This window comes from Ascaphus truei, chromosome 3, assembly GCF_040206685.1.
Source record: "Ascaphus truei isolate aAscTru1 chromosome 3, aAscTru1.hap1, whole genome shotgun sequence".
NCBI lineage: Eukaryota > Metazoa > Chordata > Amphibia > Anura > Ascaphidae > Ascaphus > Ascaphus truei.
Genome location: NC_134485.1, coordinates 373,746,032 through 373,773,758, shown reverse-complemented (window position 1 = coordinate 373,773,758; position 27,727 = coordinate 373,746,032). Strand labels below are relative to the sequence as shown.

At 45.9% G+C, this 27,727-nt stretch overlaps 1 protein-coding gene across 1 annotated transcript in view; it reads right to left on the bottom strand.

Annotated features, from left to right (window-relative positions):
- The window catches only part of ATP8A2 (ATPase phospholipid transporting 8A2), a 691,321-nt gene that overhangs the window by 203,156 nt on the left and 460,438 nt on the right, over positions 1-27,727 (bottom strand). The window contains exon 33 of the mRNA XM_075592224.1: positions 3,656-3,734. Within this exon, the coding sequence (XP_075448339.1) occupies positions 3,656-3,734 (79 nt within the window). The remainder of the gene's footprint in view (positions 1-3,655; positions 3,735-27,727) is intronic.

Genomic DNA, 27,727 nt, shown 5'->3' with positions numbered 1-27,727 from the left:
CACTTGTCTATTTATTGTCTAATTATTTTCATAAACCAATAGTCTGACTTAGTAATTCATTTTTTTCTATATTGCTCCTTTTTATTCATCCATTCTCTTTCTTGCTTTTTCTTTCTTTCGCGTTTTCTTCCTTTCCGCCTCCCTTTCTTTTCAAACTATCCATTTTCATTGTGGCAGAATAATGTAGTGTATTGTGATGTGTTTCTATACTTTTCTATATTGGAGGAACATTGATCTAAAAACTATTTTACAAGGACTCTGTTGTTTCTTTAAAAACAAACAAACATATGCATCATTTAGAAACGTGTTTATAATTTGCCCCTAGCAGAAACACTAAGTATTCGAAATAATATGATAGGTGATATTATTCTTTTCACCGTAAATATTACTGTGCTAAATGTACAAATCTGTATAACACAAGAGTGGCCAACTCCAGTCCAGTCAGTCAATGACTGATCCACTGACAGCCACCAGTGCTGCAGCAAGGATATCCTTAAACCTGACCTGTTGCTGGCCCTTGAGGACAGGAGATGGCCACTCCTGTTATAACATATCTTGGATTAAAGACAGGCAGAGGTGTTATGTGGCTGAGATTTCCCTCTATTGCAATTACAATATATTAAGGAACATTTAGCTTCTTAAGTGTCACACAGACCTGCAATATTTTGCTGGGGTTACCCATTGTTGCACAGGTTAATCATGCGTACTGTTTTAATAACCATTTCTGTATGTTCTTCTCCAGGGATATCAAGTAAAAGGAGATCAACCAGGTGTCAAGAAGCAGATGGATTAATAAAGACACTCGTTTTAATACATATACTCAAAGTAGCATTTTCTTTCCTGTTGCACTTGGCCACACTTCAAGCAAAGGGATTGCTGCTTTAAGTGCACTTAAAATTCTACTCCCAAAAACACATTACTTCCACTAACAAAGTACTTTTCAGTCTTACGTCTCTTTTTTTTTGTTCAGACATGCATTCTTTTTTTTTTTCCTAAGGCTTTTAGTTGCAGAAATATTTTTCTTGTCATCCGGACTTTTACATTTTTTTTTGCACTTACTCTTTTCTGTGTCCTCTTCCTGCGTTCATGTTTCTCCCCTATTCTCTGTGTATTTCTCCCTCTCTAGAGCCCCAAATAGAGTAATTTTGCACCATTTTGGAATAGTGTTCCGCTTAGTGTAGGCTACTGGAAGTGTGAACTTATTATCATATTTCCAGATCTGAAAGGTTTGTATTCCTTTACAGTACAAATTATTACAGGATATATGACTTTGTGACCTGTGTTAATACATTATGTTTATGAAATGTATCAACCTTTAACGTGCATGTCTAGCAATGCATTACAAGAAGCCTGAAATGAGTGACCTTCAGCTTGGCAAAAAACACGTTTCTTATTCAGTATGCACAAACATACTTAGATTTATATGAATCTAAAATAACAATCCACTATTTATTTGTGTACTGTATGTTAAAGTAACAATCCCATCTAACTAGCCACCCCCCCCCCCTTTTTAAAGCATGGGAATCGGGGGGTCCGAACCTGAACCGAGCTAGTTTAAATTCCAGAAATGCCCCTGTTCCCAAGATACTTAACCGTGAAGTTAACTGTATTACTTCCTGGTTTTAAAGGGGATTTAAATGGCTGTCCAATGGGAAGCCACAACAATGATGTTGCGGCCTCCTATTGGCCTAGCAGGACCCGTGAGATTTGACCAGGGGATTCCTGAGCTGACAATAGCGCGGTTCAGCTTTGGAGGACTCCACAGTTCCTCTCCTATAAAAAAATCAGGCGGCATTGCTGCTTTCAGCACTCGCCCACCCGAAAGGCCTATAGCACACCGTAGTACTGTGAGCATGTTAAAAACATACACATAAATACAAGAGAAAGGTGAATATAGTTCTCCTTGAATATGGGATAATATCTTAAGTTTGTAACTTAGTTGGTGCAACTAGAAATAATGTACTTTTTATTATTAGAATAAGTCCCCAAATGTGCTTAACCAGATCAGTACCAAAGGGGCCTGCAACACATTTTTCTGGGCACTCTTGGGGTTACATCATTCACCAGATGGTTCATGTGGCAAATCTGTGACACTCTGTGGTCCTTTGCAAATAACAATGCTCTTTTCAAATGCTTTCTTCTGCACCAGAACATTTCCTGTTTCTCTTACTGATCTTATCTGATGCTATATACGTTAGCCTTAAGGACAATTTACTTCCACTCTTTTGGTTAAATCTTCTTCCTCCAGGCCCCTTTCTCTTCATAAAAGATGAACACCTTGCTTTCTATTAACCTCACACCTTCTAACCGTGATGAAGCATTGCTAACAACTTTGAAGCATTGCTAACAACTTTAAAGCAAAAAAAATTCCTGCAGCTGAACATACCTATTATAAATAGCATACAAAGTTCAATACATGATCCATTAACTACCAGAGAAGTCACTTAAGCCTTACTGAAATTTGCAAATATATTGAGCATGCAGCAGTCATATTACTACAATATTATATGATTATAACCAATACCTGTTTAATATTGCAATGCTTCTTAACCATTCATGACATCTATGTTTACAAGTGTTTGAGGGGTCATGTGTGGTCCTCACATTCAGTATTCGTAGATATCAATACATACTAATATTTCCCATGAAGTCAAATATTTTTTGTCAAACGTATTCCCTGGCTAGCACAAGACTCGTCCCTGCTTGTGTTATGACTCATGCTAAACCTTATTAAGGACACAGTTAGTGCTGCAGTATGATTATCAGTTCTAACTGTGTTATAGTTCGCTTGCCATCAGTACTTTGTCATAAATAGCAACTCTTTTAGTGAATTATTGCATTCACGAGATATACTGAAGAATGTGGATAAAAATATACTGATTAAATGGATTTGATTTACGACCCTGACTGTGTTCCAGGCAGCTAAAGCTCTCCCCGCATTTCTTGTATTATATGTCTAAGAGACAACTCTTCTTCCATATCTTTCTCTCCATGTATATACTTGTTAAATTAAAATACATGCTTCAAACCCCATAAATCAATAACAGAAAATGGAAACAATGAAAAGGGAAAAAGCAGCGGCTTAATGCTGGTGACCCTGCCTTTAGAGTGAGAAAACCATGTTCAAATCCCAAAGCCACGAGCTTTTGACCTTGGAAAAGTCACTCTAGGAATACAAAAAAGCACCAAAAATTAGATTGTAAGTTTTGCAGGCAAATACGTAGTGTTCATGAAAAGGTGTATGCACCACAATGTATGCACCACAATGTATGCACCACAATGTATGCACCACAATGTATGCAATCCAGATGTACTCTGTGTGTGATTGTTTTTAGAAGTAGTGGAAGAAGAAAACAAAAATTGATCAACGATAAAAATAGTAAGGAGAGATTTCCCAACCCCTAGTTGTAGTTTAAAGTTAGGAAAGTAAGAGTCAAACAAAGGGGGGGAAGCGGGTAAATCTAAAACAATGCTGCCACAGTGACTGATAAGTCATGTAACTCCGTAAAAAGTGACTTCATGTTCAGTCAATCACTGGTATTGTGTTCAACCTGTTGTGACCTTGGTATCTCTTGTTATTTTTGCCCCAAATCCTCAGTCTCATTGGAAAGAACTCAATGCTGTGCGCTGACATTTGAAATTATGAAACGGTTACCGTGTTCGAGCATTTTGAGTGGAAACCAGAAGAGAATAATGGAGTGGATCAAGGCGTTGATGCAGTGACCCCAGAAAACCTGAGGGGAAACAAAGCAAGAGAGTCACTCGGCCGCCAAAGACTTTTCTTGACATCTGTCAAACGCTTAACAAATGCATTATTGTGAAGTTTACTACTGAAGTGTTATGTATTTCCAGAGGGAGATCATCATTATTAAGAGTCTAAATGTATTTCCTTATATGTCTTTTTTTCCCCGTTTTGTCAAACTTTGTGTAGTTAAAGCAACAACTAAATAAACATTGATTTTTTTTATAGACCATCTCCCCTCCGCCTGGAGGCCTCCCCCCACTCTCAAGGTAAAATTCTTGGAGGGGGTGGGAGATTGAGTGAGAGGAGTAGGGGGGGGGGGGGTGGAGAAAGAGAGGAGGCGGGATTGAGTGAGAGAGGAGAGGGGATTGAGAGAGGAGGAGGAAGGAATTGCATTAGAGAGGAGGGGGAGGATTGAGAGAGGAGGAGGGAATTGAGTGAGAGAAGAGGGGGGGATTGAGAGAGAGGAGGAGAGGGAATTGAGAGAGAGGAGGAGAGGGGGAAATGTGTGAGAGAGGAGGGGGGGGATGAGGGAGAGAGGAGGAGGGGGAATTGAGTGAGAGAGGAGGAGAGGGGCAATAGAACAGTTGCCCAACAAATGTTGCCCATTTTTGCCCTAGATGCAAACTTAATATTGACCTTTGGAATTAACCTGTTAAAAAGTTTTTACAACTGTGGCACATCTATTTGCAAGGAAGATTTACTCAACTTCAGACTTTGCTGAGATATTTTTAATGGGAGCTATAATAGGATAACAGAGGAGCTACTGTATATGCAAAATTTGATGAATCTCCTTTTAATTAATTGTATTCCTTTATATCTCCTCCTACATTTTAACATGACCAATCTACAAGTGCAAGGAAGTAAGGCAAAACAGCTTTATAAACTGCACTAAGAGGAGCATATTTAAAGTATTTTATGTGTACACCAATAAAGAGGGCTGAATCCACCAAGTTTTTTCCAAAATGAAGATGTCACATTTTTATTGAATGCCAAATCGTATGATGTCAACATTTAACCCTTTCAGTGCTGGAAGGGCTGCCGCACGAGAGTGCCACAGCACTTGCGGCAAGTTATGACTTTGTGATCGCTACTCAGCACGCGATTGAAAGGTCACCCATGTGATGCACAAGAAAGAGGAGTGTCTTCCTCTACTGTTCAGGAGCAGTGGGCATGACCTCCTCAACAAAACTAGCAAAATGTGATGCCGTTCACCGCACACTACAACGTTCAGCAGCATACCGGCCCTTGGCCCATCCAGTGAACATCATTAGGGCTCTCAAGAGGTTAAGTAAAAGACAAAAGCAAGACCTTATTTATTGTAAACAAGCTCCACCAGCAGATGCTAAAAGGAGAGAACAAATGTTTCCACCGTTTGAAAGGGCTGGCTTATGCATGACCGTTAACCCTTTGAGTGACCCATGATGCAGCCACCACATTATGGTGTCTGGCAGTCCAGGGGCCCCATGACGGATCGGCTACGTCAAGGACTTTCAGTTCGTTTTCCAGGGGAGATCATGTTCTGTGCTCCCACGGAGCATTGAATGCAATGTAACTGGCAAAGGAATAGAGAGGAGGACTCCACGCCCGTTCGTGTCATCCGTGATCACTCCAATCACTCTGGTGCTGCGGTACCTCTGGCATTCAAAGGGTTTACCAAGTCTCACTTTTTTTTTTTTTTTAAATAAATCAATTACTGTAAGTCAAACACTATTTTGCAGTTTGGGTATGGACAGTTGTTTTTTTTATACTATTCATATTTTTTACCAGGAAAATGTTTTACCGCCATTTTCACATACATTCAGACAAAGAACCTAATACATTTGGACTCATAAATAATGATTTTCAGAAGGCCACACAGAAAGTGGCAGATAACCTATGTGGTTGTTTATTTAAGACCAACCCGCCTAACCCCTTCATTACACCTATATATTTTCTTTTAAATAGTGTAAGGATTTGCCATAACATTGAACTGTGCAAAATAGAAAATAGAAATAGAAATTAATTGTGATATAACCATAAAACACAAATGATCAATGGTATACCCATAATTATAGATTTTCAAACTTTCCCAAACATGTTTGGCCATTACGTTCCCTCAATGTGGCTCTTCACTGCATTGTTATGGTTTTAAAAATTCTGCCGTAATGCATGTTTTTAGCACAAATTATTATGCATTATTATACATTATTTAATGATCAGCTTTTTGAGTAACAAAGGAAGCAATGTCTTTAATCTGTCTAGCCATGTAGAGACTATACAAGTATATACCATATGTGTAAATATGTAATTTAATTTATATATACAGTATATATATATAAACTGTATATATAAATTACATTACATATTTACACATATGGTATATACTTGTATAGTCTCTACATGGCTAGATAGATTAAAGACATTGCTTCCTTTGTATACAGTATCTTTATATATATAATATATACACACACACACATATATATATATATATATATATATATATATATATATATATATATATATATATATATATATATATATATATATATATATATATATAGTCATGGTATGGAGATTTGCACTCACGGTTTGGTTAGAAGGCAGATGCTTGTCCCATATGCAGCATATAGACGTGTGGTAACCAGGGGATCCTGATGACCAAAGAAGACAGCACACCGCAAAGATGATATCAAAAAAGTGTATTATGAAACACAGGGCCGCCAACGTTTCGGTCCTCGTAAAGGGACCTTCCTCAGGGCAGTGTACCTGGGATTGTAATTTAGATTTTCCATGATTGTTTTCAGGTGATTTTATGTATGTCATTAGGGGTATATATGGGTGCTTGTATTAGTCTGTTGTGCACTGCCCTGAGGAAGGTCCCTTTACGGGGACCGAAACGTTGGCGGCCCTGTGTTTCATAATACACTTTTTTGATATCATCTTTGCGGTGTGCTGTCTTCTTTGGTCATCAGGATCCCCTGGTTACCACACGTCTCTCTATATATATATATGTATATATACAGTGTTCGACAATCCTATACATTTACACGCCAGGGACGGGTGGATTTAACCCCCGGGCGAGTAACTATTGGCCCAAGCAGAACACGTGTTTTGTTTTTTTTAAATTTTCCCTGCTCGCGCTGAAATTTCCCTGCTCGCGCTCGCTGAAAAAAAAAAACCTCCCCCTACCTGACTGGCGCGCGCTCCCAGGCTTTGTGGGTGCGCGGCCAGGCTCTATATGAGCCCGCCCCCAACGAGCAGCCATTCTTTTCCCATGGAGGATGGAGGACACAGTAAGTATTATCTGTGCCTTCCCCCACCTCCCTCCCCTCCCCGGCGCTCCTGCTGCCCGCAGTAATGGTGATGGGAGCAGGGATGCCCCCTCATGTCCCCGCTTCCCCCCCCGCTTCCTCCCGGTCCCGTGTCAGAGAGTGCGGTGGGTGATGGTAGCGGGGATGCCCCCTCATGTCCCTGCTTCCCCCGCTTCCCCCCGGTCCCGTGTCAGAGAGCGCGGCGGGTGATGGAAGCAGGGCATGCCCCCTCATGTCCCCGCTTCCCCCCCCCCGCTTTCCCCCGGTCCCGCGTCAGAGAGTGCGCCGGGTGATGGGAGCGGGGATGCCCCCTCATGTCCCTGCTTCCCCCGCATCCCCCCGGTCCCGCGTCAGAGAGCGCACCGGGTGACGGGAGCGGGGATGCCCCCTCATGTCCCCGCGGAGCAGGAGATGGGCGGGGGGGGGGGGGGGGGGGGAGCATGGTGGTGCTGGTCGCGGCCTTTCCAAAAGGTGTGTAGAGAGAGAGTGAGTGTGTGTGGGCATGGGTGAATGTGTGTGTGTATATGGGAGAGTATGTGTGTGTGTATATATAGGTGTGTATATATGTGTGTGTGTGTGTGTGTGTGTGTATATATGGGTTTGTGTGTGTAGATATGTGTGGGGGGTGTATATATGTGTGTGTGGGTGTGTGTATATAATATGTGGGAGTGTGTGTATATATGTGGGAGTGTGTGTGTGTATATGTGGGAGTGTGTGTGTGTATATGTGGGAGTGTGTGTGTGTATATGTGGGAGTGTGTGTATATGTGGGTGTGTGTGTGTGTATATGGGTGTGTGTGGGTGTATATATATGGGAGAATGTGTATGTATGTATGGGAGTATGTGTGACACCAGAGGTACCCCCCCCAATCAGTCACCCACCCCTGCCCCGGTCAGTCACCCACCCCTGCCCCGGTCAGTCACCCACCCCTGCCCCAGTCAGTCACCCACCCCTGCCCCAGTCAGTCACCCACCCCTGCCCCAGTCAGTCAGTCACCCCTGCCCCGGTCAGTCAGTCACCCCTGCTCCGGTCAGTCGGTCACCCCTGCCCCGGTCAGTCAGTCACCCCTGCCCCTCTCTCTCTGGTCTCCCCCGTCTCCCCTCTCTCTGGTCTCCCCCGTCTCCCCTCTCTCTGGTCTCCCCCATCTCCCCTCTCTCTGGTCTCCCCCGTCTCCCCTCTCTCTGGTCTCCCCCGTCTCCCCTCTCTCTGGTCTCCCCCGTCTCCCCTCTCTCTGGTCTCCCCCGTCTCCCCTCTCTCTGGTCTCCCCCGTCTCCCCTCTCTCTGGTCTCCCCGTCTCCCCTCTCTCTGGTCTCCCCCGTCTCCCCTCTCTCTGGTCTCCCCCGTCTCCCCTCTCTCTGGTCTCTCCCGTCTCCCCTCTCTCTGGTCTCCCCGTCTCCCCTCTCTCTGGTCTCCCCGTCTCCCCTCTCTCTGGTCTCCCCCGTCTCTGGTCTCACCTCTCTCTGGTCTCCCCCGTCTCCCCTCTCTCTGGTCTCCCCTCTCTCTGGTCTCCCCTCTCTCTGGTCTCTCCTCTCTCTGGTCTCACCCGTCTCCCCTCTCTCTGGTCTCCCCTCTCTCTGGTCTCCCCTCTCTCTGGTCTCCCCCGTCTCCCCTCTCTGGTCTCCCCTCTCTCTGGTTTCCCCCGTCTCCCCTCTCTCTGATCTCCCCCGTCTCCCCTCTCTCTGGTCTCCCCATCTCTGGTCTCTCTCTCCCCTCTCTCTTTCTCTCCCCTCTCTCTTTCTCTCCCCTCTCTCTTTCTCTCTCCCCCCTCTGTCTCTTTTTCTCTCTCCTCTGTCTCTTTCTCTCTCAATCTCCTCTGTCTCTTTTTCTCTCTCTCCTCTGTCTCTTTTTCTCTCTCTCCTCTGTCTCTTTTTCTCTCTCTCCTCTGTCTCTTTTTCTCTCTCCCTCCTCTGTCTCTTTTTCTCTCTCCCTCCTCTGTCTCTTTTTCTCTCTCCCCCCTCTGTCTCTTTTTCTCTCCCCCCTCTCTCTTTCTCTCCCCTCTCTCTTTCTCTCCCCTCTCTCTTTCTCTCTCTTTCTCTCTCTCTTTCTCTCCCTCTCTCTCTTTCTCTCTCCCTCTCTCTCTCTCTCCCTCTCTCTCTCCCTCTCTCTCTTTCTCTCCCTCTAGCTCTCTCTCTCTTTCTCTCCCCCTCTCTCTTTCTCTCCCTCTCTCTCTTTCTCTCCCTCTCTCTCTTTCTCTCCCCTCTCTCTCCCCCTTTCTCTCTCTCTCCCCCTCTCTCTCTCTCCCCCCTCTCTCTCTCTCCCCCCCTCTCTCTCTCCCCCTCTCTGTATCTGTATATCTTATTTACCCTATATATCTTAACTGTCCTATACTACACCAAAATAACTTATACTGCTTTCTTCCAGATCTGACTCAAGCTTCACACAGAAGACATCGGAACCCCCCCTAACCCAGAAGACAGGTAGGGAACACATCCCCTCCAATTTATAACATTGCGGGAATTAGGTACCTGGACATTGAGGGACTGCGGATCAGGTAAAATCCCAGGCGGGATTACTGCTTTAGATATTGTGAAGCAGGGACGTCCAGACACTGGTTAAGGGGTTCAGGAAACTAGTCATTCACCTGTGGCTTTTATTTCTAGGTCCGACATTTACACACTTACACTTACACACACACACACACACACACACACACACACACACACACACACACACACACACACACACACACACACACACACACGTAACAAGGACTAATTGTAGTATAATGTAAGAAATACATTTGTCAAAAACGAATGTTGTTCGGACTAGGAATTTATTAAATGTATTTTATTTATATATTTTATTTTAAAGCGGGGTTGGGGGCGGGACTAGGGACGGGTTGGGGGCGGGACTAGGGGCGGGTTGGGGGCGGGACTAGGGGCGGGTTAGGGGCGGGACTAGGGGCGGGTTAGGGCGGGTTAGGGGCGGGGTTAGGGGCGGGACTAGGTGGCGAGTAGATTTTTTGGTTGGGCGAGTAGATTTTTGGGTGATTTGTCGAACACTGTATATACATCTTAATATATAAAATCGAATGGTTAGTGAGGTTAGTGCTATCTGCGGTGAATCTGATTGGTCCGTGACTCTCATTGGCCAAGAGGTACGCCCCACTGTGACATCACCTCCTTCACTCTCACACACTTGCAGTCACACCACACGCCCAGAACCACACACACACACACACACACACACACACACACACACACACACACACACACACACACACACACACACACACACACACACACACACACACACACACACACACCTGAGTCATGCTGTCACCCCTGTGTACCTCCGACTCATGTACACACACACACACACTCCACACACACTCACACTGACCTGTCATCCCACATCTCAGTCATGCTGTCACCCCTGTGTACACACTGTCATGCTTACTCCCCTGTAGCTGACACTCATGCTTACTCCCCTGTAGCTGACACTCATGCTTACTCCCCTGTAGCCAGAACTGTAGGCACAACGGACGAAGCGCACTCCCTATAGCCGCGCACATTCAACCGCGACACTCCCTGTGCACATGGCCGGCCATATGGCCTCCTTCATATGCACATGCCCGGACTAACCGCCGGAACAACCGCACTCCCTATAGCCGCGCACATTCAACCGCCATTCTCCCTCCGCAGTCGCCGGCCGACAGTCCCTGTGCACATGGCCGCCCATATGGCCTCCGCACACACACGACGACACTCCCACGCACGATCAAGACTGCCTTACTAAAAACACATATATTCAAATATAAATATATATCAAAACAATTGCGTGCATCACTACGCACTTTACATTTTTATTACAACAATTATTCTGAAGCCAGGGCACGTTGGTATGAATGGCTCCCGATAGCATTAACACAGTTCCCTTTTAAATCACTCCAAGTCCTGTAATATTTCCTCCACTTTATTGGGAAAAGGTAGCAGGGTACAGATACTTGTGGATGGTGTGTAGTGGTGATTATTAGTTAGAAACCGGTAAAAAGAGATGGCCTCACCAAGGGTTATAAACAGAGAAATGTTCTTTACTCACTGTCTCCAGGGTTGAAAAGGAAGTGAGGTGCGGTGTGGGCAAAGGAAAAGTCTAGGGGCAGACTATGTCTGAACAAACAGGAGGGGGGGCAGACTAGCCCATTCTGGTGAGGATCTCAGAGACTGCTGTAGCAGCTCACTGATGTCATGCTCGCAGGCAAGGAGTGCAACATTGTAGCAAGCCACGCAGGCACAGTATGTGTCTGCAGACTCCATGCAGCTGGGAATAAAATCTGACAGGCAGAAACTGCAAAGGAGAGAGGGGGGTGAGTCAGAAATGTGGCTCTTGTTCCATAACACTCCCCGTCTGGTATCTGTAGATACCACTATATGGCAAGCTATGTGGAACATATGTGCAATACATACAACATAACAATATACTGCAAAGGTCCATATTTCCATAGCAATGTGATACCGGCTGGTACCACTGGCATCAAAGTCCTTTGGCCAGGCCTTCCAGTAAGGGAAGCCAGGTGGGTGCACAGCTCTTGGTTAGCTTGACGCACCACAATGTCTCTTAAAAGTCCACGGCACTGGTAACCAGTTTTTCCCCATCACAGTCCGATTTGGGCATTAGAAGGATAGTCTCTGTAATGGGTCTTAGGAAGGTTTTAACGATCCCATTCTGGGCCACTCGTACTTCCACTTTGCGAACCCTTTCGTCTTCGCTTGGGATAGTTCTTATTATAAGTCCCATGGGCCATTCATTTCTTGCCACCTGTTTATCTTTCAACAAGACCACATCCCCCACTTGGATATCTGGTTTTACTGTTTGCCATTTGTGGCGTTCTTGAAGTGTCACCAGATACTCGCGTCTCCAGCGGTCCCAAAATGTGTTGGCCAAGTACTGCACCTGTCTCCACTGTCGTTTGTGCATATCCTTAGAATGGAAGTTTTCGACTGGTGTGGAGATGTTCCCTACTTTCTGGGTTAACAGCATTGCTGGTGTCAGAATACTTGGCGATTCTGGATCTGTTGACACTGGGATCAAGGGTCTAGCATTGACTATTGCTGATATTTCGGCCATGAATGTGGTTAGCACTTCGTGAGTGAGTCGAGTCAGATCGGTTTTTAGCATTATAGAATCCAAGATACGCCGAACCACTCCGATCATGCGTTCCCATGCTCCGCCCATGTGAGAGGAGTGAGGGGGGTTGAATGTCCACGTGCACTCTTGGTCGCGCAGGTATCTTTGGATACTATTGTTTCTATTGTCTTTAGTGTCCATTTGTAATTCCTTGCATGCTCCAACGAAATTGGTGCCACAATCGGAGCGTATTTGTTTAACTGGTCCTCTGACGGCAAAGAACCTTCTGAGAGCATTTATGAAGCTTGAAGCATCCATAGATTCTATAACCTCGATGTGTATAGCTCGTGTGCTCATGCAGGTGAAGAGTACCGCCCAACGTTTGCTGTTTGCTAGTCCGCCCCTAGTTCTACGTGAGATGACCATCCAGGGCCCAAATACATCAAGTCCTACATAGGTAAAGGGGGGTTCTGTATTAAGTCTGTCGACAGGTAGATCCGCCATCCTTTGGTCTTGGCTTTTGCCTCTCAGCATTCGGCACCTAACACATTTGTGGAGATTACTGGCCACGCACCTTTTCATGCCAACGACCCAAATGCCCGCCGCCCTAATGGCGCCTTCGGTGAAGTGTCGTCCCTGATGCATGACTTGTTCGTGGTAGTGGCGCACCAACAAAGTGGCGATGTGATGCCGGCCAGGGATGATAAGAGGGTTGCTTTCCTCCCTGCTCAGTTGGGACTTATTGAGGCGGCCTCCTACTCTCATGAGGCCGTCGTTGTCGATGAAGGGATTCAACTTCCAAAGTGGACTGTTTTTGTTAACACTCTTCTTTCCGCGAATGCAATTGATCTCTTCCGCATATGTTTCCCTTTGAACATGACTCAGAACAGTTTCCTTAGCCTTTGTAATTTCCTCTACGGTGCGCAGCTCTTTGCAGATGTGCCAGCCGTGGCAACCGGTAGTTTTACCGTCTGGTGTCTGGCGGAAGGAGGAGGCTATATGCCCGAGATGGGCTACTGTTCGCAGAAGGGCCGTCCACTTTGAGAAGCGTTGGAATCGATGTGATCCGAATGCGTTTTTGTGCGATACATTGGTGAGTACCACAGATACTTGTGGGGGCCTTATCTCCGTATCCTTTTCGGGATCCACGAGTTCAAAATCGTCAACTGGGGTTGGTAGCGTTTCCGCAGGCTGCGCAAGAAACATTGGTCCTGTGAGCCACGACGTATTCTGCAGTTGAGATGCGGGTACTGATCTGGTGGCGTGATCTGCGGGATTTTGCTCTGTGGGCACGTGGTGCCATTGTTCTGGTTGGGTTGACTTCCTGATTCTTTCTACGCGGTTAGCTACGTATACATAGAATCTCCTTTTCTTATTGTAGATGTATCCCAGTACCACCTTGCTATCTGTGTAGAGTTTGACGGCATCTGGTTTGCTGTCCATCTCATTCTCGATAAGCTCCGCCAGTTCTACTGCTAGCACTGCACCACACAGCTCGAGTCTGGGTATAGTATGGTCAGGTTGTGGCGCCAGCTTAGCTTTGCCAAGGATGAACCTGATGTGGCAACTTCCATCCACGTCCGTGGTTTTTAGGTAGGCCACCGCTGCTATAGCTTTGGTGGAGGCATCTGAGAACACGCAAAGCTCTTTGATGTGTGCGGCGGTGAGAGATATAGGTGAATAGGGGCGTGGGATTTGAAGTTGCTCGAGGGCCTTCAAGGAGTGTTTCCACGTTTCCCACTCTTTCCGTTTTTCTGGAGGTAGTGGGGTGTCCCATTCTTGTTTTTCGAAGGACATTTCTCTGAGGAGGGACTTCCCTTGTATAGTGACAGGAGCCACGAATCCTAGCGGGTCGTAGAGACTGTTAACGGTGGACAGGACTCCGCGACGTGTGAAGGGTTTTTCTTCGATGGCTACCTGGAACGTAAAGGTGTCTGTTTTAAGATTCCAGCTTATCCCCAGGCTCCGCTGTATGGGAGGCGTGTCGGTTCCCAGATCCAAATTCTTGAGATCTGGTGCTTGATCATCTGCGTGGAACGCCTTCATCACTGTGGCACTGTTGGAAGCTATTTTGTGCAACCTTAGGTTGGCCTTTGCTAACATCTTTTGTGTCCTCTTGAGTAGATCTACGGCTTCATCTTCGGTGGGAACTGATTTTAATCCGTCGTCCACATAGAAGTCTCTTTCGACGAAGCTCCTGGCGTCTTTCCCGAACTCTGCTTCCCCGTCTTGGGCCGTTCTTCTGAGGCCGTAGGCTGCCACTGCAGGTGATGGGCTGTTCCCGAAGACATGTACTTTCATGCGGTACTCCGTGATTTCCTTTTCTATGTCGTCATCTTGGTACCACAGGAATCTTAGGTAGTTACGGTTGTCTTCTCGCACAAGGAAGCAGTGGAACATCTGTTGAATGTCTGCGGTTACGGCGATAGGTTCCTTGCGGAAGCGGATCAGCACTCCCAGAAGACTGTTTGTCAGATCCGGCCCGGTGAGGAGAACATCGTTTAGGGAGACTCCCTGATGCTGGGCGCTGGAGTCGAATACCACTCGGATTTGGCCAGGTTTCTGGGGGTGGTAGACGCCAAACGACGGGAGGTACCAGCATTCTTCGCCTTCTTTCAGTGGGGGCGCCGACTCTGCATGGCCACTGTGGAAGATTTTTTGCATGAAGGCCACAAAGTGTTCCTTGGTCTCCGGTTTCCTTTGTAGGTTGCGGCGGAGCGAAGAGAGCCTAGACATAGCATGGTCTCTGTTGTTTGGGAGGCGTCTTCTTGGCGAGCGGAAAGGTAGTGGGGCCACCCAACTGCCCAATTCGTCCTTGAAGAGCTCCTTATCCATTAACCTCAAGAATTCTTTGTCTTCCATTGATGGCGCCTGTTTGTCGTCGTCCTTTGTTGTCTGGAACACTGTACTCCCTAGGTCGTTGGGGTATTTTCTTGCTACAGGCGCGTCTCCATAGTTCCTTTTAGTCTCGAGCTTCTCGTGGACCTGAAAGTGGTTCGGACAAGGTTTGAAGTGGGATATACGACCGTTCTCCAACAAGTTCGTATGTAGGGCGCCTACGTTGTCGGGTCCTCGTATCCTGTCTATGCATACTTCTCCAACTACCACCCATCCTAGATCGAGCCTTTGAGCGCTTGGGCCGTTGTGGTCCCCATTTCGCTGTTCGCGGATCTTGTGTGCTCTCATGATGTCTCTGCCAAGTAGCAGCAGGATCTGGGCATCTTCGTCTAGTGGTGGGATATGATCGGCAATGGTTTTTAGATGGGGATGGTGTCGCGCCACGTCTGGCGTGGGGATCTCAGTCCTATCTTCGGCCATGTGATTGCACTCGATGAGCGTGGGGAGGGGCATGCTCACTTTGCCGTCTATTGAGCATATGGTGTAGCCATTCACTCTTCTCCCTGTAGTCTCCATTCGCCCTGCGCACGTTCTGAGAGTGTAAGGAGAAGTACTGTCTTGTATACCGAACATATCGAAGAATTCTGACCTGACCAGCGATCGGTTGCTCTGGTCGTCGATGATTGCATACATCCGTTTGGCTCTTTGGGGTTGTCCCTCTGGGTGCACTGCTACCAGACATATTTTAGAGCAAGATCTACCGTCGTTTCCTTCTCCGCATACTTCTGTGCATTTGGATGCTACTGACGTCGGGGGGGGTGTGTCTCCCACTTCTTCCTCCCCGCCCTGCTTTGTCGGAGGGTTAGGGGCTTTGCCTGCTTTGGGCTTCATAGCTTCCGGGTGTAGAGCGGCTATGTGCCTGTCGCTATCGCACTCTGTGCATTTCATAGCTTCTTTGCAGTCCTTGAATAAATGAGTTGTGGAAGCACAACATTTGAAACAGGCTCCCCATTCCCTGAGTAGGTTCTTTCGCTCCTCTATGGGTTTCATCCTGAATCCGAAGCACTTGTTAAGTGGATGCGGCTTTTTGTGGATAGGGCATTCTTTGTTAAGGTCCCTTGGTTTTTTGTCCCTGTCGGCCGTCTGGCTGGGACTCGCGTGGGTCGTAGGGGGCACGTCCGTCCTGTGGACCGAGATGGGTGTTCTGGAGTCCTTGCACCTTGCTGTTGACCTTTCGTTCCTCGGGTGGCTAACGCTGGATGTGGTTTGCGCCCCTAAGACGAAGCTGGGGTCGTTTCTTGTCTTTGCCGCTTCGCAGATGAAGCTCACGAAGAATGAGAATGGGGGGAAGACAACCTGCTTCTCCCTTTTGTATTTGGAACCTTGTGAAAGCCACCTTTCTTGGAGGTTGAAGGGTAGCTTCTCCAGGATGGGTCTCACTCCACGAGCTGAATCTAGGGCGTTGAGACCTATTAAGGAATGGTCTTTCCTTGCGGACTCCAGTTCTTGCAGCAGGTCTCCAAGATCTCGTAACTTCGAGTAGTCTTTACTCGTGATCTTGGGGAAGCTCTCGATTCTTTTGAAGAGTGAATCCTCGACTGCTTCAGGGCTGCCATAGGTCTCTTCTAGCCTTTCCCACACTAGGTCCAGACCTACTTGGGGTTGATGTGCGTTTGCCGTCCGAAGTCTCTGCGCTTGCTCCCTGGATACGTTCCCCAAGAACTTAACTAACAGGTTGAGCTCTTCCCTTGCTGAGAAGTCCAAGCTGTCGATTGCGTCTTTGAACGTGAACTTCCACGTCCGGTAGTTCTCAGGGCGGTCGTCGAAGCTGATGAGTCCTGCGTGCACCAAGTCGCGCCGGATCATGTACTTGGCTATGTCTGTCAGACCTGAGACGTCAGCGCGTTTGCCCCGTTCTGAGGTAGTTGCTGGGACGGTCTTTGCGGTCGCCTCTTCCTTGGCGTGGACGCGTGATGACTGCCGGCCAGTGTGAGGGGCTGTTTTCTCCCGCGTGGGTGTACCTGGATTACGAGCCTGTTGTGGTGCATCCGTGTGCGCTCTGGCGTGTGGATCACTGTTGCGGCTGTGGCTATCCCAGGCAGCGTGTGCCATTGACGGAGCAGCGTCTTCTCCTCGTGGTCCTAGCGAGTCTTCGTTGTCTGTGGTGTCGCTCCCTCCGTGTTGAGATGGTGCGCTGGTGTTTACACTGAAGAGGCTCCTTACATAGTCTTCAGTGCGTTGGGCTGGATCCTCTGAGGCAATCCGTCTGTAGGGTAGCTCCCCGCCGTCCTGTCTCGCAGCTGCTTCTAGGACTTCGGCTTGGGCTATGGCGGCAGCGGCGTCTTTTTCTTTGCTTAGAGCCTCTAGATCCGCGTCTAATTCGGCCTTTCTACGTGCATTGGCAGCGGCGGTGGTAGCAGCGGCGGCGGCATTGGCAGCGGCGGCGGTAGCAGCGGCGGCGGCATTGGCAGCGGAGGCGGCGGCGGCGACCTGCTCCTCCTCTTCTATGCGCGCCTTTTCTGCCCTTACGGCTGCCTCTCTCCGACCATATTTGGCCCGGGCACGTGCGGCCTCTGCAGCGGCTCTCGCCTTGGTAGCGTTTGTGCTTGCGCTGGACGCGTTAGACTGCGCTGATCTTGCTGACCTTGATGAGTGTCTGGATGTGCTTGAGCGCTGCGATGCGGTTTCCAGCAAAAGGTCCTTTCTCCTACTCTCAGCCTCCGTGATAGTGGTACGTACGCGGCTGTGTCGTGCCAGGTCAATGTTGCTCTGTAAGTCTCTTTCTTGCAGGCTTTCGCTGGTGTTGGCCCTGGTCAGGTAAGTAACGTATGCCTCTGATAGCTCTTGATAACGCGAGTGATCAGTCCTTAATTGCGTTATTGCCTGCTCGAGCTGCTGCGCATAGTTGCCAATACTAGTGACATTGCGTATTCCCAGTGTGGTTGTTTCCCAGGCCAACTCTAATTTAGCGCGGTGCGCTTCAATGTCGCTCTCATATTTTTCGCGGGCCTTTTGTGTCAGTGTGACTGTCCGTTTAGGCCTTGCGCCTGCCTGCGCCTGTTGCAGTTGCGCGGCGGTCTCTGTGTCTGAGAGATCGCTTTCCTGCGTGATGTCTGGTGAGGCTCTGAGTTCTGCCATGCTGTAGGTGTGTGTAGGCCTTTGCCAGTGCGTGTGGCGTGCGGTCTTTTACCTTGTCAGCGATGGGCGTCTGTCTCAGATGATGCCGAGCGGTGTCCTGCAGCGTGCAGCGTTGGGGTAGCTGTACTTACAGGTGTCCGTTGGCTCCTCACTGTGGGGCTGAGCAGCGGGTGGACTCAGGCAGAGAAAAAGGCAGTTAGTAATTGTGAGAGGAGCACTGCTGTTGCAAGGCTGCTGCGCAGCTTGAGCTACTGGTTGTCTGTGAAAGCTGCAGACTGTGTGCAGTTGCAGAGGCTGCTCTGTGTACTATTAGCAAAGTAAGGCTGCTCACTGTCTTTGCATAAAGCTGTGGTAGTTTGCTGTGTGGAGGCTTGTGGCTCTGTGTAGCAACGTGCTTGTGCAATGTGGTGAGAGACTGCTGATTATTTGCTATGTAGGCTGCCTGCTTGTTCCTTTAGCATAAAGGCTGTGGGTAGCAGCTCCTCTGTGTGTATTTCCCAAGGCACACGGTCCTCTTTTTACTATTCTGAAGCCAGGGCACGTTGGTATGAATGGCTCCCGATAGCATTAACACAGTTCCCTTTTAAATCACTCCAAGTCCTGTAATATTTCCTCCACTTTATTGGGAAAAGGTAGCAGGGTACAGATACTTGTGGATGGTGTGTAGTGGTGATTATTAGTTAGAAACCGGTAAAAAGAGATGGCCTCACCAAGGGTTATAAACAGAGAAATGTTCTTTACTCACTGTCTCCAGGGTTGAAAAGGAAGTGAGGTGCGGTGTGGGCAAAGGAAAAGTCTAGGGGCAGACTATGTCTGAACAAACAGGAGGGGGGGCAGACTAGCCCATTCTGGTGAGGATCTCAGAGACTGCTGTAGCAGCTCACTGATGTCATGCTCGCAGGCAAGGAGTGCAACATTGTAGCAAGCCACGCAGGCACAGTATGTGTCTGCAGACTCCATGCAGCTGGGAATAAAATCTGACAGGCAGAAACTGCAAAGGAGAGAGGGGGGTGAGTCAGAAATGTGGCTCTTGTTCCATAACAACAATGCCTGCCCGTACCTTCACCTACGCACTCTTTATTTACTTTCTAAAATGGCCGCCACACGAATTTACAACATGTACCTTACATTGACATTATACAATGTCCCGCTTTGCCAATGTTACATTATTTCCCTTAATACAAAAAAACAAGAAACACAGCGCACAACGCTCATAGTGCATTAAATGATATCTTTAGTAACCAAAATAAGAAGGTAAGTATTGTGTGTACATAAAACAAAATTTAAACAAGCATTTCAGGGTTATTGTTACCCAAGCACCAACGGACGCCTGTGATGGTCTCGTGGCTCTCCCCTTCTCACTCCAACAACCTCGATGTAGGGCCTGGAAAATCTCCACTCCAAACGCTGGTGTTTTGGCCTCTCGCCTTAGGGAAAGGCTAGTGCAGCTTCAGCAGTCCAGAAAAAGACCTCCGCTTATATGCGTTGTGCCCGTCACTGCATAAATCTCGTGTATAACGGAGCAGCGGAGTACACGCGGTTTTGCGTCCTGGTCGAGAGCTTCTTCCGGGTCTGTGATGTCACAAGATCGCGAGACTTCGTCGCAAGTCTGCAGGACACCGGATCAGTTCTCTGGGAGTGCTGGGATGTAGAGGGTTCGCAAATGTCATAAATCCTACGCGTTTCGAAACCACAAAGGGTCTCTTCATCAGGGAATAAAGACTTATGAGTCTATTGGCATTTTATACCCCTCCAGCGTCACTGATTAGTCCCTCAATTAGGGTTTGAACCAATCGCAACGCAACGGGGAGGAGTCAGAAAGCTCCATGGCAACAGAGAATGCATCCTAACAAAAAAAACTAAAAACAACTTTATTTAAGCATATAATAACAAACAATTTCAAAAAGAGGACTCTAAAATAAAGAGAAAAGAATTAGTACACACTAATATTTGTAGATGTGTTGGAATATATATAGTGATTCTAAGAACCACCAACAGAATTATATTCGAAAAAGAAGCACGAGCTAAAAAATCAATAGATACCTTAAAACCATAAATTAATAAAATGTTAAAAAGATTTTTCTTTAAAAGCTTAATATGTAAAGTATACCAGCTCAGAATATAAATGTAATTTCTAAATACATGACCTAGCTATATCACCAGTGTGAGGTGGTCAGTAAAGGGACCATATATCTATATCCTCATTGAGACCTCCCGGATATAATGTGCCCAATTTATATATCCAGAAGGTCTCTTGAAAGGATAAATTCTTAACCCTATCCCCACCCATTCTGCTCCTGGGCACGTGTTTGATACCCTTAAAGCGCAGGGATATGGGGTCTTTATTGTGATGTAAGGCATAGTGCTTAGAGAGGCTATGAGTTAACAGACCATGTTTTATGTTTCGTATATGTTCTTGTATACGTGTTTTTAATTGGCGTTTAGTGCGCCCTACATAGAACAAGCCACACGGGCATTCAATTAAATATACAATATGATCCGAATTACAATTAATAAAATCAGATATTTCATAAATTTCCTCAGTTTTTGGACACACAAGAGTTTTGCTATTAGAGTGTAAGTGTTTGCACACTGAACATTTTCCACATTTGAAGTTTCCACAAGGTTTTTTAATATTTAACCATCTTTTTTCTCCCACAGGTGTAGTTTTAATATTTATGTCACTAGGGGACAGAGCATTCTTTAGATTTTTTGCTCTTCTATAAATAAACCTTGGGAACTTAGAAATGTGTGTTCCCAAAATTGGGTCATTTGACAGGATTGACCAGTGCTTCTTTACAATCCTCTCTATATGTGAAGTCATGGAATTATAATTTGTAATAAAAGCGACATTACATTTTTCCTCACTTATAATTTGTTTCTTTTGATGTTTCGTTTTTGGAACGAGCATTTGATTCCTATCTATTTTTCTCACCCTATCAAGATCATCAGTAAGTTTTTTGAGGGGATAACCTCTTTCTAGGAATCTTGAGGTTAAGTCACCCGCCTGTTTTTCAAAGTCTGTGTCCAAACTACAGTTTTTTCTCAACCTGTAAAATTGGCCCCCAGGTATATTTTGAATCCAAGATTTTTTATGGTTACTTGAGGCCATCAGGAGGTTATTTGAATCCACTTCCTTGAAATAAGTTTTACTTATAAGGTTTCCCTCATCAGACACCCTCAAATTCAAATCTAAGAAGTTCATTTCCTTGACACTTTCCACATGGGTAAATGTCAAGTTTCTGGTGTTATTGTTTATATACTTCAAAAAAAGGCTTACAGAATGTTGGTCCCCATCCCACAGACATATAATGTCGTCTATAAAGCGACGCCAAATAATGATATTTCCTCTAAAGGGATTGTTATTAAGGATGCACTTATGCTCCCATTCTCCCATATACAGGTTTGCGAAACTGGGGGCAAATCTAGTGCCCATCGCAGTTCCGCAAACCTGCAGGAAAAATTCCTCCAGAAACATAAAATAATTATGTTTCAGGATAAAGTTGATGGAATCCAGGATGAAGTTTTTGTTTAAATCATGTAATTCGGCATCGCTAGATAGAAAAAATTTTACCGATGCTAGGCCCTGTTGATGTGGTATATTAGTGTATAGGGCCTGCACATCACAAGTTAACCATCTATATGAATCCTTCCACTTTAAGTTTTGTAACAAGTTGAGCAATGACGTGGAGTCCCTTAGATGGGAGGGGAGTTTTTCGACATAGGGTTGCAAAAAGTGGTCAACATACTGGGACAAATTGGCTGTTAAACTATCTATACCTGAAATTATTGGTCTGCCTGGGGGATTTGTTATTGATTTGTGGGTTTTTGGGAGGTGATAAAATATCGGGATCTTGGGGGAACTTGTAAACAAAAATTCATACTCAATCTTGGTGATAACACCAGAGTTTAATGCTTGATCCAATAGTGATCTAAGTAAATTTAGAAAGTCCACTGTTGGATCTTTTTTAAGCCTAGAGTATGAAGTGGTGTCATTCAGGAGTCGCAAAGCTTCTCCTTCATAGTCCTTTCGGTTCTGTAGAACGACACCACCTCCCTTATCCGCCTGTCTAATTATCAGATTATTATTCTCCTTCAGGAATTTTAATGCTAAATTTTCTTTTTTAGTGAGATTATGTTTTATGTCACTCGACTTCATATTACTACTCATTAGATTAAAGTCATTGTTAACCATGTTGAAAAAGGTCTCAACATGGTGACCTTTAGAATGGGAGGGGTAAAATTTAGATTTCCCCTTAAAGTGCGTGTGCCTCAAACCTTATGTGAGTTCTAAATTCTCACCTATAACAACCTCGGGTGGAACAATAGACACTCCTGTTTTATTTGGAACTTCATTACCTTCCTTATCTAGTTTAATAAAATGTCTCTTTAATGTGAGGTTTCGCATGAATTTTTGGAGGTCAGTGTATAATTGAAATGAGTTCGGTAGGCATGAGCGTGAAAATGTCAAACCCCTGTCTAGAACCTTTTTTTGGTCAGTGGTTAAAATAACTGAGGATAAGTTAAAAATACCACGAGAGGGAGATGTCACACATCTTTCTCGTAGCCTCTTTTCTTTAATTCTGGCCCCTCCTCTAGTTCCTCTTCTGGTAGGGTTCTTTTCTTTCTCTCCCCTGACAGAGATTTTTGGGAGGTTTCCACACATTCCCCCTTCTTTTTCGGATCCAGGTGTCTTTTTCTGACTGAGTCCAAAAAAGAAGACGGGGAATGCTGGGCTGGTGATTGAGTTTTGTCAATAGGTGTATAGGGCCTATTATCCCTATGTGTATCAAATTCTTTCTGGCCGTATCTAAAATTGGGGATATAATTCCTCCCTTTATAATTGGGATTTCTAAAATGCCCTTCATGTCTAGGGGGAGGGAAATGTTCATCAATTCTGGGGGGACCTCTTCTCTCCCCATAATATTGATTCTCCCATCCTCTATTGGCAGGGTGGAAATTGGGATTTTGATGTCTTTGTGTATTGTTGACTCTATTTTGTGAGTAGGAAGAATCCCTACCTTCCCTATTTTGAGAATGAGTTTTGGAGGGTCTACCCCTCTCAGCATCTTTTGCCCAATTTCTCTGTCTGTTATTGTCATAATCAGACTTATCCCTATAAAATTTCTCGTGCTTCTTCTTCAAAATTTCACCCTCCGCATGCTCGAGCTTCATGCGGAGGTCATGCTCTATTTCTGAGCAATCATGTTCTATTACAAGTGGCTCAAGTAATTTAACAACATCTGTTACCTCTTTGTCAATAATTTTTAATGACTTGGTTCTTTCATAGATAATGAGTTTCATGAGGGCCATGGAACAGTCATCCAAAATTCTGTTCCACTCCTTCATGAAATGTGCATCATCTTTACCGAAAGTAGGTAGTTTTTTAATACGTAGGCCCCTAGGGGCCCTATCACATTCTACATATTTTTGAATTGTTCTTTTTTCAAGATACAATTTATTTTCGGTCAAGAGTAATTGTTCTAAAACTTTAAAATGCTTCTCAACTGAAACCCTCATATCCTCACTCTCAGGGACCACTACATGATTATCAGAGAATAATAAGTCAAAATTAGCATCACGTTTCTGTCTGCAATTTTCCAGACTCCACACCATATTGGAGGAAGGGTGACAGGTAGAAATGAAAGTGTGCAGCACCAAGAGCAATAGAGTAGTGAAATAGGTGAACAAAAGAAAAGTGCGCATGCCGAATTACATGATTTAAACAAAAACTTCATCCTGGATTCCATCAACTTTATCCTGAAACATAATTATTTTATGTTTCTGGAGGAATTTTTCCTGCAGGTTTGCGGAACTGCGATGGGCACTAGATTTGCCCCCAGTTTCGCAAACCTGTATATGGGAGAATGGGAGCATAAGTGCATCCTTAATAACAATCCCTTTAGAGGAAATATCATTATTTGGCGTCGCTTTATAGACGACATTATATGTCTGTGGGATGGGGACCAACATTCTGTAAGCCTTTTTTTGAAGTATATAAACAATAACACCAGAAACTTGACATTTACCCATGTGGAAAGTGTCAAGGAAATTAACTTCTTAGATTTGAATTTGAGGGTGTCTGATGAGGGAAACCTTATAAGTAAAACTTATTTCAAGGAAGTGGATTCAAATAACCTCCTGATGGCCTCAAGTAACCATAAAAAATCTTGGATTCAAAATATACCTGGGGGCCAATTTTACAGGTTGAGAAAAAACTGTAGTTTGGACACAGACTTTGAAAAACAGGCGGGTGACTTAACCTCAAGATTCCTAGAAAGAGGTTATCCCCTCAAAAAACTTACTGATGATCTTGATAGGGTGAGAAAAATAGATAGGAATCAAATGCTCGTTCCAAAAACGAAACATCAAAAGAAACAAATTATAAGTGAGGAAAAATGTAATGTCGCTTTTATTACAAATTATAATTCCATGACTTCACATATAGAGAGGATTGTAAAGAAGCACTGGTCAATCCTGTCAAATGACCCAATTTTGGGAACACACATTTCTAAGTTCCCAAGGTTTATTTATAGAAGAGCAAAAAATCTAAAGAATGCTCTGTCCCCTAGTGAAATAAATATTAAAACTACACCTGTGGGAGAAAAAAGATGGTTAAATATTAAAAAACCTTGTGGAAACTTCAAATGTGGAAAATGTTCAGTGTGCAAACACTTACACTCTAATAGCAAAACTCTTGTGTGTCCAAAAACTGAGGAAATTTATGAAATATCTGATTTTATTAATTGTAATTCGGATCATATTGTATATTTAATTGAATGCCCGTGTGGCTTGTTCTATGTAGGGCGCACTAAACGCCAATTAAAAACACGTATACAAGAACATATACGAAACATAAAACATGGTCTGTTAACTCATAGCCTCTCTAAGCACTATGCCTTACATCACAATAAAGACCCCATATCCCTGCGCTTTAAGGGTATCAAACACGTGCCCAGGAGCAGAAGGGGTGGGGATAGGGTTAAGGATTTATCCTTTCAAGAGACCTTCTGGATATATAAATTGGGCACATTATATCCGGGAGGTCTCAATGAGGATATAGATATATGGTCCCTTTACTGACCACCTCACACTGGTGATATAGCTAGGTCATGTATTTAGAAATTACATTTATATTCTGAGCTGGTATACTTTACATATTAAGCTTTTAAAGAAAAATCTTTTTAACATTTTATTAATTTATGGTTTTAAGGTATCTATTGATTTTTTAGCTCGTGCTTCTTTTTCGAATATAATTCTGTTGGTGGTTCTTAGAATCACTATATATATTCCAACACATCTACAAATATTAGTGTGTACTAATTCTTTTCTCTTTATTTTAGAGTCCTCTTTTTGAAATTGTTTGTTATTATATGTTTAAATAAAGTTGTTTTTAGTTTTTTTTGTTAGGATGCATTCTCTGTTGCCATGGAGCTTTCTGACTCCTCCCCGTTGCGTTGCGATTGGTTCAAACCCTAATTGAGGGACTAATCAGTGACGCTGGAGGGGTATAAAATGCCAATAGACTCATAAGTCTTTATTCCCTGATGAAGAGACCCTTTGTGGTTTCGAAACGCGTAGGATTGATGACATTTGCGAACCCTCTACATCCCAGCACTCCCAGAGAACTGATCCGGTGTCCTGCAGACTTGCGACGAAGTCTCGCGATCTTGTGATGTCACAGACCCGGAAGAAGCTCTCGACCAGGACGCAAAACCGCGTGTACTCCGCTGCTCCGTTATACACGAGATTTATGCAGTGACGGGCACAACGCATATAAGCGGAGGTCTTTTTCTGGACTGCTGAAGCTGCACTAGCCTTTCCCTAAGGCGAGAGGCCAAAACACCAGCGTTTGGAGTGGAGATTTTCCAGGCCCTACATCGAGGTTGTTGGAGTGAGAAGGAGAGAGCCACGAGACCATCACAGGCGTCCGTTGGTGCTTGGGTAACAATAACCCTGAAATGCTTGTTTAAATTTTGTTTTATGTACGCACAATACTTACCTTCTTATTTTGGTTACTAAAGATATCATTTAATGCACTATGAGCGTTGTGCGCTGTGTTTCTTGTTTTTTTGTGTGCATTTAGGGGGGACCAGAGCCATCCCTGGTGTCACAGCTGCAGACGCTCCATAAATATTCATACTATACACAAGGTCACCTATTTAATTGTATCACATTCATCACGTTATTTATATATTGTTGTTGCGCACTTTTCTTTTGTTCACCTATTTCACATTTCCCTTAATAACATTATTTTATTACTTAACTTTATTAAATCGCCGCAATACTACATTTAATTTATATTATTAAATGTCCGCATTCACAATATGTGTGTTTAACATTAACAAATCACCGGCAGCCTTCACCTACGCACTCCTAATTTAATTTCAAAAATGGCCACCACACACACTTACAACATCTACATTTCATTTACATTATTTTATTCCAGCCCCCCCCCCCTCTTACCCGACCACCAAATCACACTTTCCCCCCGCTCCGCTCCTTCCCGCCCGCTACGCAATGGACGACTTCACGGCCACGCCACCGCTCCAGCACCACCACTTACTTGCCCAACACTGCTCCGCTACTTACTGGCCGCTACTTACCGCCCTTCACCGCCGCTCCGTTACTTAACGGCCGCATTCACTGGCGACAGCTCCAGCCCCCACACGGCTCTTTGGGGGGTGGGCTCTTGGCCCCCCGCCAAAGCACGCTCCCCATCCCCGAGATCGCTCCTCCGGCTCTCTCCACCTCTCCCTGCAGCCACAGGGAGGGGAGATGCGTGCGCCTCCGCCGCGAGCCCGCTCCCCGGCGCTCTCCCATTTCCCCCCAACCCCCAGAGCACGCTCTCTCGGGATCACCCCCACACACACGCCGCTACCCCCCTTCACACACGCCGCTTACCCGCCTCAACATCCCCGACAACGGACACCGCCGAGGAGCACGAGGTGGAGGAGGAGAGCGTCAGGGAGGTGGTGCCGCGCACTACCTCCTCTATGCCACCGGGAGCCGGAGGAGGCCAGGAGTGGGGAGAGACAGACTGGTAGCCCGAGGAGGAGCGCGCCAGGCTGCCAGGTGAGGAAACGCAGGGGGAGGGATCCCTGCCTTTCATGCAACCTCCCCCCCCTGCCTTTCATGCAGCCTCCCCCACCCTGCCTTTCATGCAACCTCCCCCCCCTGCCTTTCATGCAACCTCCCCCCCCCTGCCTTTCATGCAACCTCCCCCCCCTGCCTTTCATGCAACCTCCCCCCCTGCCTTTCATGCAACATCCCCCCCTGCCTTTCATGCAACCCCCCCCCCTGCCTTTCATGCAACCTCCCCCCCCTGCCTTTCATGCAACCTCCCCCCCCTGCCTTTCATGCAACCTCCCCCGCCCTGCCTTTCATGCAACCTCCCCCCCTGCCTTTCATGCAACCTCCCCCCCTGCCTTTCATGCAACCTCCCCCCCCTGCCTTTCATGCAACCTCCCCCCCTGCCTTTCATGCAACCTCCCCCCCCTGCCTTTCATGCAACCTCCCCCCCCTGCCTTTCATGCAACCTCCCCCCCTGCCTTTCATGCAACCTCCCCCCCCTGCCTTTCATGCAACCTCCCCCCCCTGCCTTTCATGCAACCTCCCCCCTGCCTTTAATGCAACCTCCCCCCCCTGC